This window comes from Vanellus vanellus, assembly GCF_965231255.1.
Source record: "Vanellus vanellus genome assembly, chromosome: 7".
Classification (NCBI taxonomy): Eukaryota; Metazoa; Chordata; class Aves; order Charadriiformes; family Charadriidae; genus Vanellus; species Vanellus vanellus.
In genome coordinates, this window is record NC_138912.1 from 15089378 (window position 1) to 15111237 (window position 21860).

Genomic DNA, 21860 nt, shown 5'->3' on the forward strand with positions numbered 1-21860 from the left:
GAAAAATCACCCAGTTACTTCACTATGGAAAATTACACCCAGCTTTCATTTCAGGAGACTGCAGTTTTGCTAATTAACTCCTTTCCCCCCCCAGCATCATCTTCAACATACACAAAGTTTCTGGAGGTTACAAAACTGTAAGTGTAAAAATGCTTTTGCCTGTTTTACAAAGAAACCTTCTGAAATTTGATTGATCATTAAATACCAAAGTAACAACTCCTTCCCTGAAACTTAACTGTAAGAATGTAATAATACTCATCCCTTGGCCCTTCAGGTGGCTGAAACCAGAGGTTCCTTGAAGCTTGCTCATTCTTAGGACACAAATAACATACAAGTACCAGTTACTAACTTCTTCAACAGGGCAATAAAAAGGACCAGAGAGGGGTGAAAAGAGGCCTAAGGACACTGGAGCCAATTCACAAAACTACGACAGAGCCCATTTGAGGTTTGGGAGGGACAGAAACAATTTAAAACTCTGCAAAATACTTTTTAAAAACATGATCTCTCTTGAAAAAATAACTGGAGCAGCTTTTAAACTTCTCCGTATGTGTTTGAGGAGGAAAAACCCAACAAGGATCAAAAATACAGATAAAAAATAAACATAACTCTACTTTGCAAGAAGTATTTTCATCGTTCTCAAGGGTGGCTCACCATTCCCAAAGTACGCTTGGGGCTTTAGTCTCTCTTGCTCTTTGCTCCTTTCTTCCTGTTTCTTCCTCTTCTGCTCCCAGAACGGACACAAAAGTCTTTGGTCTCAGAACACTGGATGCAGCACAGTGTTGCAAGCACATACTAACGGTGTTCACACTCAGGGAGGAGGCAGGAAGGAGCGAGGGCTGGTCCTGCTGAGGAGATGGGATGGGTGGGTTGTGGAGAGTCAGCTCCTAGATGGCTCCTTCACTGTGCATACTGTGGTTGGGCTTGTTGTGAGTCACACAGTTCTGTTCATTCAGCAGGTTTGCTGTCTCATCCGGCAAACCGTCATGCAGTTCCGTAAGAGTCAGTTCGATTTTAGTGTTTTCACTGTCCGAGGACTGAGGTGTTTTGTCCATCCGGGATGCCATCAGGGCATTTTGGTACTGCTGTCTTGAGATCTGCTCCAAGAACATAAAGGAGGAACAAAAACAGCCAGTCACGCTCTTGTGTCTCCCGTGGGACACACTGAGAAAATAAAGTGCCCTCCCTTTCCCGATGATCACACTTCAACCCCTGTTTACCTGTTTCCATAAAACATCCCTGCACTTTGCAAGACTAGAGCATCCCAGCTCAACACCACAGCACGGTGACATTTCTAGACAGGGTGGAAACACAGAGCTGTGCCATCACCATGCTGTTCAAAGGCAGGGATTTATTCCTATGCAGAGATTTTTTAATCAGATCTCCATTTCCTTCTAACCATGCACATTTTTAGGGCCAGAACCAGAGCTCAGTGAAGTCTTTCTCCCAACTTCAGTGAGCTCCTGGTGAGGCTCTAAGAGTCCCTATAGAGCCAGAGGGTACAAGCATTGCTGCTCTTGTCTAGGCCAGCAAATGCAGCAGGAGCTACAGCCTTATTCTGATTTATAAGGACATTTGATTCTAGAAAAGACTGGGATCTCCATAGAGATGAGTCCAAATTAGCATCCCATGAACTCTTCCACTGGTCTCTGTAAGAGCTGGTGGCACTAAGCAGAACAGCCGTGACACGAGCTGGCCTACAGCACAGAGTGTTACTGCCCAAGAAGCCTATAGCTCCATATATCTGCATATGGTGGTAGAGGGGAGATTTCCTCCTGAAGCCACAAGCAACCAGCCCTGTAAACTCCTCCAGGTCACCCTTTTCAGCCAGGACAGGCAGCAGGACGCACGTGCGCTGGCAGCCCCGTGTGCTACAACAGCAGTGGGTTATCTCAGCAGGCAGGAAGGTGGAAGACGTGAAACAAGACTTTTGGAAAACCATAAGGTTCAGTAGCAATGCAAGAGAGGGACTGGAAATGGAGAGAGTCAGATGTACCATGTCACAACTCCAGAAGGAAAATCCAAACATGCACGAGCAGGTCACAACCCTGGTTTACAAGGTATTAATTGAATAAATGCCCACGTAGCAGTGAAAACACTAATGTTGAGTACTCTGTCCTAGGTGTAAAGCAGAGTGATGCAAAAAGAGGTGTGCAAGTCTGATTGCAGAGTCACCAGACAGTTTAGCATTCATTAGCCTCAGTATGAACACAGTGAGAGTTGGAAGGACTCCACATAAACCAGCATAAGATGAGCAGCTGTTCTGTACAGCAGATTGGCTATTGAAATCTGTAGTGAGACTCACTTGCCCAGTAATAAATATTTACTGATCTAAATCTTGAAGGCTTGAACCATTGACCAGTACACTTGCATCTGTCACGTTTCAAATGCAAGACTGTTCTCCTTTTAAAGTTTGGCTACCGAATAATTGATTTAGTATTTCTACTCTAGTCCACATTCCTAATATTGAATTAACTTTGACAGAAGTTGAGTTCACAAATCATTTCAGTTGCATACAAAGAAACCATGAATGTGCACTTAATTTAAGAAAAGCATCAAGGTCAATTTCTGGCCATGGGACGTCAGCTTCCCCGGACTCCCAGCTGGGCTGGAATTGCTGCCAGCATTAGCTTTTCCTCAGCTCGACTAGATTTCCTATCCCACAGGACTCGCATACATTTCAGCGTGGGATGCACCATGCTGGGGGAGAGAGCTGTATTCATGCAGCAACTCACTGGTAGTATGAGACATGAGCCTAACATGTGAAGTTAAGATAAAGAGAAATGTCCAAGACTTCTCCAAGCAGAAGGATGGCAGCTCGGAAAGTAAGATCAAGAACCCCAAACTGAAACCAAAATCAAAAGTGAATAAAATCTGCAACCAACAGAAGACGTCTTATCCTTTAGAAAAAGACACTGTCTGATAATGAAGGGTCTCCATTTGGATGGCTCCAAGGACTTCACAAGGATACGTCTTTCACGACTAAAAGCAGAAAGAGGTTATTTTCCACAGTCTTTCCTTGAGGGACCTGAAATCCAGAAACTTATGTGACCAATCTACTTACAGGACTAAATAAGAGGAACAGTGAAGACAAATCAATGGGCAGCGGATATTGGGAAAAAGTAATTTAAAGTGATTTTTAAACGGCTGCTTTCATAATCCTATTCACTCAGAGAGCAATCTAGAAGGATGACCTCCCTGCCCCAGGCTCTCCATCCTACCAGCCAAGCTCAGCTTTCCAGTGGGGCCTTTCCAGCTTTTTTCCTACCTTGACAAACTGAATGTCTGTGAGTGCTTTCACTGAGTAGTCCGGAACATACACTTGGAGGAAAGATGCATTCAGCTGGTTGTTGCTGCTCCCTAATGTTGGTGTCACTGCATCGATGCGATCACTTCGGTTTAAAGAGTCTGAGTGATTCAAGCCGCAGGGCCGAGGTGGAGACTTGTTTTCAGCTGAGAAACAGGCAAGAGCAAGAGATTTCTTAAATCAAGTAGAAAACATTTAAAGACACCAGTTTCAAAGGGACATAATAAGTGGTGATATAGCACAAAAGAACTGCAAATATTTAATCCACTCGTAACTAGACATGCAGCAAATCACCAAATTACAACCACCAAATTACCCTGAAAAAGAGTACATTTTGAGTCCAGAGGTGGTAGCTGACATCACTGAGTATGCCTTAAACAAACCTGGTTTTGTTTATGCTTCAATGGACATGTCCTGTGCACAGTTGGTCACAGTGCTTCAGCAGCTGATGAGTGGTAGCCACCAGAGAAGGGTAATTTCCCAAGACTCCCTTACAGAAGCTCTTGATAGTCAGACCATGCTTAATAGATGATTTTTTTTCCTTAATGATTTATAATCGTAACTCCATACCAGACCTTTCATCCACAGCTGTCCCAGCTAACCCTTACCCTGTTTTATTCCACCTGGTACCTAGATACGCCTTGTTCCCTGAGTTAGAGCAGACATTTTCAAAACCATAAGAGTGACAGAGTCCTCAGTGGACCATAGTGCAGTCCACATGACGATTACTTCATCCTTTCCTCTAGTACCTCCCAGTACTTGAAGGGGCAAAAACTCAATGCAGAAGAGCAAGGTCCATGTGGTACATGCCAGCCAGCAAAAGAGGGAAAACAGTCCATGCTACAGAGAAAAATCTGTATCCAGGAAAGGAGTAAACTAGAGCCATCATTTTCCATCACTGGCCTTTAAGCACTGCAGCGTTTCACTTGAAAACCTCACAGCTGTCCCCTGCAAGTGTGATCAGCCACAGTTTCTCTCAAGTAAAGGTGCTTTCAGGAAGCAACAGACATTTTGTATCCTTAGCTTCCACCCACACAGTGACCCAGAAGACAGGAGGGCAGGAACACATCCTAAGAGAGGTCCTAAGCCCTCCTGCAGATGGGCTTCTCCCCGGATGCACACACAGTAAGTACTAAGAACTGTCTTTGGGACTGGTAAACTTTTGGATCTTAGTGCAGTTAAATTTCATTCAACCAGCCCACACTGAAACTTGATGTAGACTATGTTACTCACCCCGTGACCCCTATTCTCAGCTGAAAGATCATTTTCATGTAATCTTAAGATACAAAGCCTCTTTGAGCAAATCAGCAACAGTATCCTTGCAAGCTTTTCAAATTCTTTCTTGAAGACTTTTTGATATATAAACATACCTCTAAAAAAAACCCCAAATGTCCCTAAAATTCAACTCTACCTCTGCCACTTCATCACTATAAATGTAATCTTTCCTTGCCCAAATGACACAGCCTGTTCTATATCTCTGCATTCAGACTTTCCCGAACCTAACGCTTTAGATGCTTCTAGACACGTGGCAGAATTGCCCCATTTTTTATTTCCCACTTAAAATCCCTCTGATGTTGCATTTCTCTTTTCTAAAATTGAAGGAACAAAAAAATACAGGTTCTGACAACTTGGCCATTTTTCTGCCATTTCTGCACTAAGGAATTAGTGCAGGTCCCTATGGCAACACCAAGTACAGGCTTAGGGGGAAGCACTAGGAGCCCTGCAAGGTTTTCCTCCACAACAACTTGCCATCTTGAAAGCCACAGCAGGCTGCAATAACTGCTGCCAGGAGACAAACCTCTGTCTGCACACAGGGCTTGATGCTGTAATTCAACAAGGAACTGTGAAGGCTGAGTGAATTTGTCCTGTCTTTCCCACCTGCATATACAAAACATGGCTGTGCGCGACACGAACAGCATCACTGCTGCTCAGGGTAAAGGTTTCCATCTGGAACAGCTTTGCACTAGTGTGACTTGTATCTGCCCTTTCTTTTCACTAAAGGTCTTATAGTACGTTACTAATAAAAAAGACAGACAGACAGAGAGCAACCTGAAAAAGCATATATTAAAAACCAAACAAAGGGACAGGTGAAACAAAAGGACAGAAGAAAAAAAGTATGATTACTAAAAATCTGAAGGAAAGGAGATCACTTCTGGACCACGTACAAGTCAGGGAGGGAGAAGAGAAGTTAATCAAGAAGGAAGGATACAGAAAGGGCAGACAGCAGAAGAATACCAGGCAGGTCCGTGTTTGCGGAACAGCAGCCTGCCAGCCCCTTAGCAGGCCAGCCCAGATCTGGACAGATCTTTTCTACCCAGGTTTTCCCATACTCCTCACCTTCCTATACAGGGGATAAAGAGCACAAACCACAAGACACACATCAGTACAGCTGTATTATGAATTTGGGGTTAAGCAACAGGATCCTTTTTAGAAGGAGCCAGCAGAAAGTCCGAGTTTCACCAAAACTGGTACCACACTGTCATAGTGACCAGGCTTACCATATCAGTTCCTTTCAAAGGATATTCTTCCCATTATTTTCCATTATTGATTTTATTATTTTTTGTTGGGGAAAAAGCTAGGAAAATATGCTTGGCATTTATATTGGAAACAACTCGCATGTGCAAAGTGTACACTTATTTCTAGCAAGGAAAAGAAAAAAAAAAGAAAAAGAAGACCTGGCAAAACAAAAGAACAAGCTAAAAAAGATAATCAAAGCCACCCAGCTTAAAAGAAAGCCATCAGGTACTTTAATTAAAGCAAGATTAAATTTCTCCCCCTTCTTTGAAGTTTAGCAGCAGGAAACTTTAACAGGGCAAGAAAAAAATCCCCTGCAGGGCAACAACCTGTAGTTTGTTCGGAATGTGCATGAGGCTAATTTAAGGACTGATGGTGAAATACATTTTCAAAAGTGAAAAAAGAAGAGGGGGAAAATACAGGAAGCAGATGGTGAAAGTTTATGAAAAGCCTGATATGTATTAATGTTTAGGAGATGTTTCACTTAAATATACATATCATTATCTTGTTTGCTTTTAGGTCTAGGGAAAGACATTTCATCTGAAAAAAGAAAACTTCAAAAGGAAGAAATATGTTCACTGTGGCCCAAACTATTTTAGGACTCTGCTCTTCCTACAGACTTTCTTGATGGGTTTCCATTTTTCTCAACTACTGCAAAGCTCAGTCAGTTCTTGACCCTTCCCAATTTCCAACCACTCAACCACATCTCAGAGCTCTTCTTGGCCCAGTTTGTTCCCTCCTTGGTCTCTGCTCTCCAAAGAGATTTCTGTGTCAGCCAACTTGGTTATTCAGCAAGGAAAGGTCTTAAGCAAAATGGGAACCAGAAAACCCCACAGGAGGTCCCACAACCTTCTTGCACATTCCATTGCAAATCCATCCACTCAGTAAATCACTGTGCCAGTCTATGGCATTAACCTCACTGAGAGAAAGCTCAAAGCTTTTGAGGAATTGAAATGGCCAGACTGTACACAAACCATAGAATTTACCCGTATGAGAATATAAGAATTCTTTCATTAAAGACATTTTCCTTTTATGGCAGTTTAGCAGCAGACACTCTCCTCTGCCAAAAGCATTTTCTTCAGAAATATTTAAGCCTCAGCTTGGGGGAGAATACCTTCTTTTGCAAAATCTCCCCTCCTAATCCTCCATCAACGTACATATGAGAAACAAGAACAAGCACACATTACCAAATACATTTTCTTCAATGTGTTTTTAGTTCTTCCCATTTTGATGACTCTGCCATGTTGCTACCAGTTACCATAAACGAAAGTTTGGAATACCTACCTGTGAGGCATAAGTCTGTGCTGGACTTCTCCCTAACGAGCAAAGGGGTCAGATAAATACAGACTGCAGCTGACTTTTTATGGCATCAGGGCAGTCACAAGAATGGTGAAAATAGAAGCATGCGGATTTACCTGGAGAACCTGCTGCTAACAACTCTGTTCTGCTGACAACAAAGGTACGAGACAGGGACAAGGGAACTAGAAGAGGGAGAGAAAAAGGATGAGATCACGACCAGAAAGGCGGCAGCTATCCACACTTGACAGGGGAAGGAACCAGCTCACACACTGAAGAACTAAAACCAAAAAGTGCAAATCAACTGTGAAAAAGTAAAGGCTTAAAACAAAACCAAAAACAAAAGAGACAATTAAACAATTTGAAGAATAAACCAAAAACCAAGCCTAAGAAATTGCAGTGAACAATTTTCACTTGTCAATTTGAATGGTTATCCAGCACAGAACAGTCCATCAAGATATACTCAGTTTTAAACTAGTTCAAAAGGAGCAGTGGTGCCCATTCCAGTCTGGAAGGCAGAGAGTTAAAACAAGCCAGAAAGTTTTCACGTGTGCTTTTCTTTATGGGAGTCAGACAAAAAGAGAAATAAAACCAAAAGACACTTCATGATTCTTCAATTTTTCAGGAAAATGTCAAGTGAGGTTGTGATTCTCCAAGCTCATCCTTGTCAGGATGGGTACCATACTGCTCATCATTACTGCAAATCCCTCCTTGGCTGTAGTTCAAGAAAAAACCTTCACTCTTTTGTTGTTTTTTTTTTTTTTTTCGGTTTTGGTGGGGGTATTTTGTGGGGTTTTTTAATGCTTTACTCCCCTGTTACTGACTTTACATCCCAGGTGGGAGAGCAGGCACATGAAGTTTAATGAGGACACACAGAACAGCAGGAGTTTTCTCTTGTTCTGTAATGACTTACACTTTCAGTGAGCTTTCCTGTCTACGCAGAGCAACAGGAATTTATTTTTATGAGCTCATCCTAACAGAAATCTCAGGATGCTGCAAGACATCATAAAACAAGTTATCTAAAACCTGGAGGGAAAGCCAGCAAAAAAACAAATCCAAGGTTGGCTGAGGTTAATTTAAAATACTGTATATCCTTAAGTTTGACACGACAAAATCCAAGATGGATTTCAGTGCACACAAAGAGGAGATCATTTGACCTCACAGGACTTGAGGCAACTGGCAGGGTTGTGTGGAGGGTTAGCAACACCAAAAAAAACCCATATGTAAGCATTCAAATTGAACAATGCCAGCAAAACAGAGATTCCACAAGTGGTTTCCAAATGTAGGACTGGTAGAAGTGACCATGCCTAACCCAGCTCCATGCCTGGCCCATACTGCAAAAGCCGAGCTGCAAAGCTGAGGGTATGATGCAGCTGTACACAAGTGTGTCACGATTCCTCATGAACACTGCTGCTGTTGCTCAGATAAAATCCACTCAGTGCTCTGTACACTTTCAAATCTGTCAAGCATTAAAAGGTATAAGCTAGCCTGATCAAATTAAACTGCACATAATTAAGGAAGAATTAGTCTTGCCTGTAAAAGTGAGTTCACACGTCCAAGAGAACTGCTGTTGTCTGCAGAGTTTAATAAGTCAATACTCATAACTTATAAAATCATTTTCATTCCAACACCATCCACTAATGTACACACACATAGGTACACATATGTAAAGTGAATGCTTATATGCGCGTACAATTAAAACAAGCTGCCTCTCAAATGGAACATAGGTCCCCCTGTCGCAGCAGGGTTTGATTTCTGCATGAGAAATGTCTCTCCCTGAAGCTGAGCAAGTGGCTTTGGGTCAGCAGATGGCCAACGCCAGCACCAGCGCCCCAGCTCTCCCCAATGGGGCTATGGGTTTCCCCCTGAGGTTGAGATCTTAGTGGTGACACTGCTGACACCAAAATATATCACCAAATGCTGAAATACAGCACCGGAGCCCGCTCTTGGTGGATTATAAGACAATCCCTCAACCTGCGCACGTGAGGTGGTAGTTGTGTGGCTACCGCTTGTGTACCGGGAATTGGCTCACACCTTGGTGGGAACTGGCTCACACCTCGGCCTCAGACACCAGCTCTCCTCCCTTGCCGATTTCTTGGTTACATTTCCACACAAGCTGACAGGGACAATTGCTTTTCTTGCACCGCTGCCTTCCTTTTCCTCAAGATGGCTTTAAGAACAAGCCTGGAAGAGCGAACCATCCCCAAACTAACCGGGTGTTTGTACTATACACCACTAGATGTCCCTCTCGCACTAATTATTTATTCCCGTTAATTCGAGGCCTGTTACCCCTACCGTAAGCAAAACTACAAAGCTGTCCTCCAGTACCGAATACATCACTTGCTAAGACTCGCATCCTCCGGGAGCTGGCAAACGGCTTCCAGCCGCTGGGTTTTGGAGTCGGTGCCGCCACCGGCATGGGCCCTTCCCAGGGATGCTGTGCCAGGCGGGCAGTTTTGCTGGCAAGAGGGTATGCTTTACATCACCCGCATGGACATGGCAGGTGGACACCCTGTGCACAGCCTCCTCCTGCCGCATGCACAGGACGGGCAGGCTTGTGCAGGAGTGCATTCCAGAAGCAGAAGGTAAGAGGACATACCTGGCGATGCTGTGAGGGCCATCACCCCATAGTAGGAAAAAGCACCAGCTTCAAACTTCATCCCCTCTTTCCCAGCCTCCACTTCCACCTTCCCCTGTTAAGGAAAAGGAGAGAGAGCTGCAATTAAAAGGGACCGTAGGTCTCAAGGCACAAGACCAGACTTGAGCCCTGAAAGCTAGTTTTGCCTGATGTTCCTAAGCAGTGTCATGGTACCCACAGTTTGTAACGGTGCCTGAACAGGGACAGACCCCGAAGGGCAAGACACTCTTGTGCCCTGAGCTATCCTGGTCTTTGGTGGCCTGTGGCCAGCATAAATCCCTGCAGAGGGACTGCAGACAGCGCTTCAGGGTAGTACCATTGCCCTGCTCCAAGTGCTGCCAGGCTGCTTTCCCTCAATGCAGTGAAAAAATCCTCCCCCAGTATCACAACACATTTACATGTAGCACAGTCATCTGGGGGCTTGAGACACCTAGTCATTTTGGGTCACAGCTCACATCCACATGGAGAATCCCCTCTAACACAAACATAGGAAAGTGAGATGGGAGACAATACACGAGGAGGCTATCTGCCTTCACCGATGAGATTCCCACAGAAACAAAGACCTTATTCCTGAAGGAGCAGTCTTGGGGCTACTTTGGTTTTCTTGGTTTCTAGCAATTTTACATATTCCACCACCCTTAACTTAAGATCCTGCTCTTTTGCAGGGTACTGCCTAGAAGGACCCTCAGTGCTTCCCAAGCCACACAAAACCAGAATACCACGCAAGTGCACCTGTTTCTGACGTGTGTTTAATATCATATCCTACAAAGGGCTCTAGAACAGAACCCACCAAATCAAACATAGCTGTAAGCATCCCAGTTACTTTGGTATACAAGTAGCCAAAAATAATTGGCTTCTTAGTGGGGCCTGCTTTTCATGTCCATCCATCCTTACTGGTTCTGCACACCATTGCAGACAGAAGAAATCTCATGCAGCTTTCAGGCTGAACCACACTAAGGTTGGGGTTTCAGGCAAACAATGTAATTACCTGCAATGCTTTCCCTCTGGCTAGACTGGAAAGGGCAAGCAGACTGCCTGTCCCATGTGTACTAAGTAGACCAATTATCAACTGGACACAATCAGGTAAAAATGAGTCCAAAAGGTAGATTTTATTTCTATGTGTTTATTTCATTAAGCACCATTTAAAATAAATAATCATGCCTTTAACTTTATGGTACTGTACTGAAGCAGAAAAACGTGAAAATGAACTCAACCTGCATGAGCCCTGATACCAGCTCAGTGTGTCTAACTGTCCCAGATAAGAAAAACCACAAAATCTACCTAGCAGGAAGAGAGTGCCTACTATCACAAGCAACGACTTCGTATAATCCCTTTTAAAACCAGTTTCACTCCACAACACAAATAAGTAGCTTATTTGTTCATTACAAGCCTTCCAAAAGGAACGATTTCATCACCCAGGCAAAGACTGGTTATAAACAGAACTCTCAACCTACTTAGTGCTGGTTATTTACCAGCCAAGACCAGGTCTCCAAAATACATACACACCCAGGCTTTGATCTTCACATACAGTCAGTCTGGAGTTAGTAGCTAAATACAAACTAGTAACTAGTAGTAGGAGCTGAGTTTCAGTTCCAAGACCATTGCTCTATCAGCACACGCAGCACCTCCAGGCTTCCCAGTGGTGGCCGTATGAAGACCAGGCACGTTTGGCATACTCACAGCGGCTGAAAAAACATTAAGAATTCCCCATGCATGCTATTAGATGTGTTCTGCCCTGTTTAAATGCACGCGCATGTGGTTTCTGATTTCCCACTGTTTAATATTCTAACAGGAATTTTGAAAAAACACAATGACAAAACCAAATCTCAAACTGCTACAGAAGAACTTCTCATTAGCTAAGATAAGAGCTGTTGCAAACAGGTGACATTCCAGCTAAAACACTAACTCTACAGAGATTAAATTGGTTAATTTAATGCACAGAATATACGTTTCTGGCACATGTTTACTGTAAAGGTATTCTTGGTCTCTCGACATGAGAGAATAAGTCCAAGTCCATTTTAGTAACAAAAGCAGAGTATTTACCCCCTCTTGATCCTTGCAGAACCAACCTTGTTACCATTTTTATAGTATGTACCTACTGCAAGACTCACTTTTCCAAATGCATTATAGAGTCAGCACATTGTGTTTGCTAAATAGTTATTGATTGAAAAATAGCTCAGAAAGAACTGATTGTTCTTTTGTATCGCTCACGTCCTCCACTTACATCTTTGCAGCATGACCTCATTCAGGAGCATTATCTAGCCTCTGGAATATTTCAGTTTGCAACAATTCAGCATATAAGAAAGAGCAATTAGAGAGCTACCAGTGGCTCCTCAAACCCTTGGAAAAAACAACCCTTTTTTAAAAGAAAATTATGCTGAATCCACAATATCATATTCCAGTGCTTTTTTAATTGTTTATCACTGACAGTGTTCAAACCCTCCTCCCTTTTTTTTTATTTCAGGCCATGTTGAAGAAGATTTCAAGCCCTGTGTTACAACTTTAGCTATGACGCTTGCGTTGTTATAACCAAAGATGATTTCAGTTATGCAGGATAGAAACATAAGTACCTTTCCAGCAAAATCTCTCTTAAAAGACTGTTCCTGCTCAAACAGTGCTAGATGGAAGTTAAGTTTCTGTGTAAAACCATTCAAGTGTTCCTGTCAAGTAACAAAACCTGGGAGATACCAGCAGTGGAAGCAATCCTGTACAGAACAAGTAGAAAAAACAGTCCTTCCACACCACATGGGTCTCCAATCTAAAAAACACCCAAAAGCAGTGATCTCAGGGTAGGGTGAGTGCTTGGACAGCAGGGTGCCCAGGAACCGCAGGGGCTGGGGCAGGAGGTGGCAGTTCAGTAGATGGCGCAACGCCCCCACTGAAACATGCACTTCTCACAACACCAAATATACAAATTAAAAATGGCACAGAAAAATGGCATCTCTCTAAACTGTCAAACTCCCCATGCCTCCCTTTTGCAAAAGGGAAAAAAGCATTAGAGAAAGCATCCTGGCCAAACTCCTATGACATGCCATTTTTTGCACCCCTCTTTTCCAAGCAATGCCAGCTGTACGCAGGGATTCCTTTGCATCGCTTATCCTAGGGATACTTAAAGTGTAAGTAACGTTCAACAGATGACTGGAAGTGGGAAGTGCTGTCTGCCCTTCACAACTGGTTTAACTGAGCCTGAAAGCAGCTGAGTGAGGTCTTCAAAGCTGGCAAGGTCATAAAGGAGGCAGGAGCAGTTCCCAGGAGCCATAGCTCCATTCCCATGTTTGAAAGACGACAAACTTCAACAACTGGAAGAGGTATAGAGAGGGGTATGTCAGGAGATGCAGGATTTTGCATATATCTACATAATCACATGTCTGACCTGCAAAATGAGAACAAAGTAGTCGACGGGCTTGTTTCGCTGGTAGAGGTAGTGTTCGGGGGCTTTCTTGTTCTTCTCATCGTATTTCAGCTCCTGGATGACGTTGGGATGTTTTAGCAGCCTGAGAAGGATCTTCTCGGACATCTGGGATGGACCAAAGGCTTCTACTTCTATAACACAAGATACAACTTGGCATTACACTTCATATGCCTGACAAGAAGTTAGCAATACTTGTTAATAAGCATTTGCCTATAAAAGACACACAGATGCAGAGATCTCCATTATGGAATTGCAGGCTTCCTGTCTTTTGAGATTGTTAGATTTGTAAGGGAAAAAAAAAAAAAAAACAAAAACCAGGAATGCCCCAACTTTCATTACTGAAGTATTTTTCAAAACAACCAAAAAACATGTCTTCATCTGAAAGGGAAAAGAAAAAGGCAGTCTTGCCTTCTTGAGAGTTCAGAGTCACAGTTGTACAGGCTCATTGGAGAGTTGTATAAATGGAAGAACTTTACAATCAGGGCACAGAGAACCTTTGAATTTGTTTTTTTCCTTCCTCAAAAGGTATTGAAGTTACTGCATTTATTGCACTTTAAAAAAAAATAATATTCTAAAATCACTGTTTGGGGACTAGAAAGTTGCTCTAGATAGATGCTCTACATAAATCAAAGACAATTGCGGTTGCCACGGTTCATGTGGGAAGAGTTACTCAAAGTGAGAGACAGTGCAGGTCAATTCAAACCATGTGGGATTAATGCCTGACACACAGAACACATCCCCTATCCACTTGCTCTTCAGTGTTCCAAACAGGAGCTGTTTGAAGTGGAAAAGCTCATCCTCGTGTGGGAGAGTTAAGCCAGGGACGTCGAGATTTACACATGCAAATTGATAAGCTTTCCTAACACCTCATTTCAGAACAGGACCCAGTACCTTTCATCTGCTAGAGACACTATTCTCAGCTTAGAACAGAGAAACCAAAACTGTAGCTTTCATCTTATTTAGCAGTGGCTTCACAGCCAGACATGGATTTAAGCTACACAATCCTTTCATCCACAAAACAAGTAGAGAAGCAGCACTGTAAGACTATGTCTGTTGAGCAGGTGTTTAGGGAACTCCATCAAGTCTTGTACCACTACATGACCAATGCCTTGCTTGCTGTTAAATCCGCATCTTCCTGTTGAACTGCTTCCTTTCACCAAGGAATGTGCTCACGTGCACATGAGCCGTAGAAGTTCAAGCCTTTTAAGGAATTACTGCCCCTCAGCTGAGATGTGATAACCGATCACGTACACGTTTCTTTTAAGTCACAGAGGCAAAATAAAGCATGAAGGCAGACTAGAAGCATCTAGACAGGCAGTTACTGCATCTTAGAGGAGGGGAAGTACTAATTTCCAACTGGAGCTGGCAAACTTGAGACAAAAGAAATTTATCGTTTCCAACCCATGAATACATGTTGAACATAGCAGTGAAAGATGCCCGTCTGAAAGGCCTGCATGTGAGAAGTCTTTATGTGTCAAAGAGAGACAGCACGAGCAATAGGAAGATATGTTTTCCACAAGCTCTCCTGTTAACAGGTCTCATCTCTGAGGTGAAGGGACCAACTTTACGACGAAAGGCAGTATCAGCTGCAAGAAACCATTCAAGGCCCTGGCCTCTCTGCCAGACTGCCCACCCAAGGGCTAAAACATCAAGGTGTTCTGGGATGGAGACAACTGTCCTCTGAAACCTGAAGTCATCAACGGAGGTCACACAAGCCAGCCAGAAATCCATTTTAAAAAGTACAGTTCAACTGCCTGTGCAGTCTGCATCAAATGTGTCAGGAGAGTTTTTCACTTGGAGCCAAAAAGTGTCACGGAACAGGTTTAGACCTTCCTGCAAAAAGTCCAGCATCTCTTTCTGGAGAAGGTGCCAGAGTGCAATTACAGTCAGCTGGCCAGTGGTATCGAGTCCTCTGTGGTTTGTTCCCTGAGCTCTTCCTAATGGGGTGTACTTGCTAGTCGTTAATCTGACGGACTCTAGACATGCAGTGCGGCACTTGGCATTCATCCTTACCTTTCAGACCAATTTAAAGTTACTGGTCCACCCCTGGTAAATGTCTCAGAGGGTTCATGCCGACACTGAACACAGGAGAGGAGAGAATTTAAAAAGAAAAACACAACAGTGGTATTATTTGTCACCCCACAATCCAGCCTCCCTTCCCGCCTGCACTGTCCCACCCACCTCACCGGCCTTTGCTGACAAACTGCCTCCGAGGCTCTGGCACGATCGCAAAAAAAGCTAACCCGCACTTGCCTGTTGCCAGGAACCGGTGCATTGCCAGGAGGAGCTGCGGTGATATTTTAACCTTCATCTCGCTGTCTGTCTGCTTGAAGGCAGAGAAGTCCTGCTTCCTGTCCCGATGAGCTACCTTCTTTTTCGTCTTGTTATCAGCTGGGGAAGGGAGGGTGGGAAAAGAAAGGAAGGAAGCGATTTCTGTTAGAACGGGGTCCAACACGAACCGCGCGGGATGGAGTCAGCTGGGACGGCCACCCGGAGCACAGGGTGCAGACAGACCCCTCTGCAGCACACGCGAAGCTCTGCTCATCGGCATGCAGCACGCAGCACAAACCAGAAACAACCAGGGAGCTGTGCTGCGGGCTCATCCCGCTGTGAGCCCCCGTCCTGCAGACCCAGGCACCCACCATCTCTGCCACTTCAACAGAGGGAAAGTGCTTGCAAACACCTAATTGCAGTGGCTCTGCATATTACACGGAGTTTACAGAGTTGGAAGGGACCTCTAGAGATCATCTAGTCCAACTCCCCTGCTAAAGCAGGATTGCCCAGAGCACACATTACACGTAAGGTGCGTGCGCATTTCTAGGTGGAGAGGAGGAGTCCTGCTCAGTGTTGCTATTGATCAAAAAGTGGTGTTCTACAACAATATCTGTGACAACTACTTTTTTCACATACATTCCTTAGAAAATTCCCAGCAAGTACATAGACTAAATATACAATGACATTTCTTAAGCTGTACCAAGGCTTCACTGACAACTTTAGCAAAATCTGCCTGTCTTTGGTCCAAGTAGCTCCCAATGTCTAGCATTTGCAGTTTCTTTTGTCCTGTACAAACTTCAGCAAAGGCTGGTAAGGTCTACAGCCTGGAGGTGAGACTATCTGGCCTCTTTACATGCACCGAAGACAGAATGAAGTACAGAGTAGCTTCAGGAGTTCGGATATGGGAATTTGCCTGCTAGTGATCCTGGACTCCTGTCCTTTATTCAGCTAAATACTTGTCACTTGGTTCGTCTGTGTCTCAAAACAGGCTCTGTGGTGGGGAATCCCTATTTGTGAAAGACAACATGAAAGATGGAGTTGCAGAGGCACAAACAACCAGCTATCACTGTCCACCCACTGAGCTAATCTGCCAAAATGTCTAGGAAACCAGGCAAGTGGAGAGCTAGAGGCATGTTGGGGCATAGTATATATCAATTCCAGGGAGAAGAGGTCTCTGCTCAGATGGCAGTGTCTTGGCTCTTCTCTGCTGACACAGTGCGTACGGTGGCATTGGCTAGAAGCAGTAGAATGCTGTCAGACAGCTCCGAGCTCCACCATATATTGCAGGAAACCCAATTACCGTGAGCCCCTCAGTCTTAAGGCACGGCTCAGGTTCTAGGGCCTTAGTGGGGCAAGATACTGAAAACACAATAGGTACTTGTCTATCAGACCACTAGTCATTGGTTTAAAATAACCGGACTTTTGAGGAACCACAGGCAGTTTTGGTACATTGATTCACTGCAGAGAATTCAGGCAGGCACACAAAGAGGTGTAGGTGAAGCTAACACTCTGAAACCTCACACATACTCCCAGTTAGCTGTTGCCAGATTTTGGGTTTTGCATGCAAAGATGATTAAAGGGATGTACCATAGCAAGGAAGACACTGAGATCTGCAGTCCTGTAGGTGTCCAAATATACGCTACAGACTACATAAGGCTAAAAGCCTTGGGGCTTCAAAATGCACAATACTGGTAATTAACAGATTTCTAGAAAGATTTTCCCAAGTCACCTGGCCTTTTAGATATGAATACATTTAGATCCTCAACTTCCCATGGACAAGCCTCCACGATAGGACCATCACAGACTCAACAGCAATACTGCACTGACAGTAACCTACCTCCTCCAGATATCTAAAGCTCATTCAAAGTGAGCAGTGCAAATCAGAAAATCAGAGATGCTTGTTCCCAAGCACACGGCAAAGAACGATGACGACCCATGCCCTTTTTCTTCTTTGAAACCAGAAGACTCTTACCCTCGTAGTACTTTACCCAGGACCTGGACTACATCAGGGACTGCAGTTTCTCTTTCAAAAGCAGGAATAGAAACCACCCAAGGCGGTGGTTACAGACTGAAAACAACCCCTGCCTTAGGAATATAGTCTGAGACAGAGCTTACCTGTACTTGTAGTTAAAGGAAAGATGGATACCAAAGCGATAAAAAGCGAATAGAAGGAAAGTCCCACAGAAGCTCTCATTAGGTCCTACCTCTTTTAAGAGGTAAGAAGAACAGAAACTGCTTTTTCTGAAAAGCTCAGAGAATGCTATATATATTTTATTTTTTTTTACAATGCCATGGCTGAGATGCTTTCTCACAAGGAGCTCCATTATTGCTCTCTTCAAGGAGATAAAAATCAACACAAGTACAAGTTGTGGCCCTGGGACAGGGAAACATCTCTTCAGCAGGGCAGTAAAGCAGCTCTATGAATGAGCTGTACCACCACAGGCTTCACACTGCACTTCTGGTACCTGAAAACAGGGCCAGCATCACAACATGAGAGGATTCCTTAAATCTTTCTGTCTGCATCAGTCATCAAGGTAAGAGACCCAGGCTCTTAATCAAATGATGGGTGATTTCAATTCCTCCTACTGTTTCCTTGGCATCTTGTCCAGAAACCTTCCCCCAAGAAAACCATTACACAGTGAGAGCACAGCCACGTGCCCTAAAGCCATTATCTTGGCTTACTGTTGTAAGCGATGGTCTTAATTGTTCCTCACTATCCAAACAACTTCTGAGGTTCTTGTAAAATATAGGAACCAAGGATTGGATGGTAACAGAAGTAACCGAATCTGGACCAAGTATTTCCTGTCTACCCTTTCTACAGTAAGTGAGATGGAGACCTGGGCACTGAAGTTATCTTGGCATGCTGAAGTGATCTCTGCCTACAGCGTGCTGTGATGCTGTTTAGTTCTGCGACACAAGCAAAGTGCTGTGTGAGGGATACCCTAAGTATAACTTTTGGTGAGATACCAACAAATACTGTAACTTTCTTCAACAGATTCTGGGAACTTTTAGGCTTTTCCTTCAAATCACAGGCAGCAAGGCTGACCGCAAGCTCGTGGGCTGAGGGAGAGATCTCAAGAAGAGGATGGGTCCAAATACCAGTAAGGTTGTGATCTGTCTTGTAATATTCCTGAAATTCCAGGCCTGATGCAGAACAGCACAAATGATTCCATGTATTTGCTTGAAGGACCCAGCCTGGGCTGGAGATGGCTACAGAGCAGGGAGTTCAAACCTCAGACCACCCATTTAGTTGGGCAGCAGAGAGATGGGTGCTGCAAATACATCCAGACAACATTCTGGGACAAGTTCTTGTTCTCTTCCTGTACTCTTTTTTGTCCTTTTGTCTTTAGGTTCTGTACTAACCGGGGCAGACATCTGCAGTGAGCTCCAGACAAGAGAATGAGGACAAAAATATTTCATCAAATGGAAGTGTGGTTCGGTCTAGCACACAAGAACTGCACAAGGACAGAGACCGATGATGTGCATCCATCAGATACTCCAGGAAAAGAAAGCACAATTCCCAGAGGACTAAAACTCACTGACCCTGTGCCCATACTCAGTACCAGGGTGCCCGGCAGTCAGAGGTGGATGCCAGAGTTTTTTGGCAACTAACAGAAAACCAGCAGGACTAAACCTGAAGTTCTAAACCAGCCTGATATAGCTTCCCATAAGGATGCAGCTTCTGCAGCCTACTGCTGCTAGACAGCAGAAGGTTAGCAAGTCCACAATCCTGATGGCCAGCAAAGTAAAAGCACCACTTTCTAACAGGTGGCAACAACCTTGGTCTATCTAAAGATTAGATTCCATCTACAGAAAGCTCTGCTTTCCTGGCATAGGATACTGATGTAGACTCTGCCAACATCTGTAGGTCTTGCCAGACAAATTGGTGTTGCACAACCTTTTTTATGTTGCTACATTTCCACCGGATGACAGCAGAAATACTTATTACAGCAAACAATTTTTATTCCTGTAGCTCCATGTTTGAAATGGGAGTAGTGATAAAGAGTTTACTAGCATATATATTTAACATACCTGCTTTGACAGCTGTTTGGAAATAGGAATGTTAGGGTAAGATGTGGTCTTCCCCTCAGGGAAGTGACTTCCCAAGTCTAAAACCAAATAATTAGGTGAAAGCTACTGCAGCTGCAGCAGTGCAGCTCTGTAACACACATGCCCCACAGCCCGGCACTGATCGCCCCAGTGGCGTGGGCTTTCCAGGGGTCGTAGTCCTGAGACGGACTGTTGAACAGCATGTGGGTGAGGACATAAAAAGGCAATGTAAGCTGGTGCTCACAACCAGACTATTTACCCGCAACAAGCAGAGTACACGCACAAGGGTGTGTTAAGGTATTTCATTTGTAGAAATATCCCAGATTTTACGTGGGCCAAACCCTCTCTGAATCTCCATGCGTGAAAACCAGCAGCACTCCAGTTGCACTAAGGGGATGATTAAATGCATCCTTATTAGAAAGAGCTAAATAAGACAGGTCACCAGTCAAACCCGGGTCAGAACAGCAAACTCCATGTTCCTCAAGCGGACTCTGCGGTCTGAAGCCAACACAGAACATACAGCTTTCTCTCCGGGGTTGAGAAATGCTCTCCCACGATGGCTAGGGCCATGGGAGTGCAGGACAGATGCCTGTAGTGTGTCAACCATGAAAAAATACTGCAACTTTCCAATATTAAGAGCCAAACACACTGACGGCTCTTCATTGTCACACTGGCTAAGACGTACTCAGAGCCTACCTGTGTCATGACAGAAACCTCTTCTCTCCGCCCCATCAGCATCCTCAATACAAAGTCTCACGCTCAGAAGTACTTAGCCCGTTCAGACATTGATAGGTCAGACATATTTAACAATTTTTATTGCTCCCATTTTCTCCTTGCTCCCAACATATTTGCAAGCCATAAGACATAGCAGACTAGAGCAATCTGAAGAAATACCATGTTTATTGGGTATACAACCCTCAAGAAATTCAGCTGCAGAGCTTCAGCAGTGAGAACAGCTTTCAGCAAAAGCTGTAAATTTACAATTGCTTCTACCCTAACACAGTTCAAATGGATTTTCATGGAAACAGCAGAAAGGCAGAGCTCCAACACCAAGGTCAGCCATTCCATTAAATTTCAAGTTTCCATCAAAGCAAAACAAAACATTTTTTTAAACTTCAGAAGAAAGGCGCAACAAAGCTGCCAACATTTTTCATAATGTCTACTTTTAAGTAAACACCTAGCATAAAGCAAATCAGTCCACAGGTTTAAAGTTGACTTGGTCTGAGCTGAGCAAGCCAAGTTGGTCTTACAATGAAAAGCATCAGAGAACTCCAGTACGAGATGGGATTACTAGCACTGCCACACTGATATCAACATAAAAAAAAAAAAGCTGCCTTAACATATCATTGACAATAAGGTACTTTCAGTAAACCCAAAGCATGTTCCCATCGCTACACCAATTGGAAGTGGCTACAGCACATCGTTCTGCCCAGATCCAAAACCTATCACATTTTCTGTGATCCTCACAGCTTCTCTGGATTTCTCCTCTCTCCCTTACTGCTACAGTTTCCTTCGACCTAAACAGCAGAATGAACCCCGGTGCTTCATAAAGTAACTAGAAGTTCATCTTTATGGTACATAATAGGAGCCATCCCCCAAAATTTCCCGCATCCTCCAGGAAGCCTAGGAAGTTTCCCTCCTATTCTGAACCAGGAATTTTCAACAGTAAAACTTCCCAGGAAGGAGAGTTTCAAATGAACTCATGTTCACCAGATCTATCTTGTTAATCTAGGAAGTCTTAAGATTAAATTAAATTCTCATTTCCTTGACCTCTAACATGCTATTAATGGTCAAAGTTTTTTTTTTTTTTTTTGGTCCTAAAGAACATCACAGCATGATCTATGCAGTGTCTCTTAACCAAAAAGGGAAAAAAAACTCATTGAAAAGCATATGCAATGCTTTTTCACTCATAGAAACATGGAAATACCTCAAAGGTGATGAGACAAAGGCAGGATCTTTTTGGAGTATAAAAGAAAGTCTGAACTCACTCTGTAAAGGCATTATGTGGTAACTGATTCGTCCAACAATTCATTTGTAAAGGTATGTAAAGGTATGGACTCCTGCAATTTGCATAGTACTTAGACTGTTTAGCATACTGTAAAACGCAACTGTGATTTACATGAACCTTTGGACACAAATACTGGTAAAATACTGACTAGCTACAGAAAGTAGTTCAGGCAATAACAATCTATTAGGAAAAGTAGAAGTATGTCTATCCCACAGTATAAAGTGCTCATTTGACTTGGAGGGAGGATAGAAGATGCTTATATTGACCTGAAAAAAGATGCTGTAGAAACATTCAGATCCCTTTCATGAGGAAAGAAAAAGAAATCAAAAGACAGCTGAACAGCGTTGACTATTTCTATTACAAT

At 43.7% G+C, this 21860-nt stretch overlaps 1 protein-coding gene across 1 annotated transcript in view; it reads right to left on the bottom strand.

Moving 5' to 3' along the window:
* Positions 1–772: 772 nt before the first annotated feature.
* CNNM2 (cyclin and CBS domain divalent metal cation transport mediator 2) overlaps positions 773–21860 on the bottom strand; it is a gene marked incomplete at its 5' end in the record, with an annotated part of 120965 nt that continues 99877 nt past the window's right edge. Inside the window, 6 exons of the mRNA XM_082486303.1 lie at positions 773–1094; positions 3266–3450; positions 7234–7299; positions 9714–9807; positions 13126–13295; positions 15418–15555. Coding sequence (XP_082342429.1) covers positions 885–1094; positions 3266–3450; positions 7234–7299; positions 9714–9807; positions 13126–13295; positions 15418–15555 — 863 coding nt within the window. The 3' untranslated portion in view covers positions 773–884. The remainder of the gene's footprint in view (positions 1095–3265; positions 3451–7233; positions 7300–9713; positions 9808–13125; positions 13296–15417; positions 15556–21860) is intronic.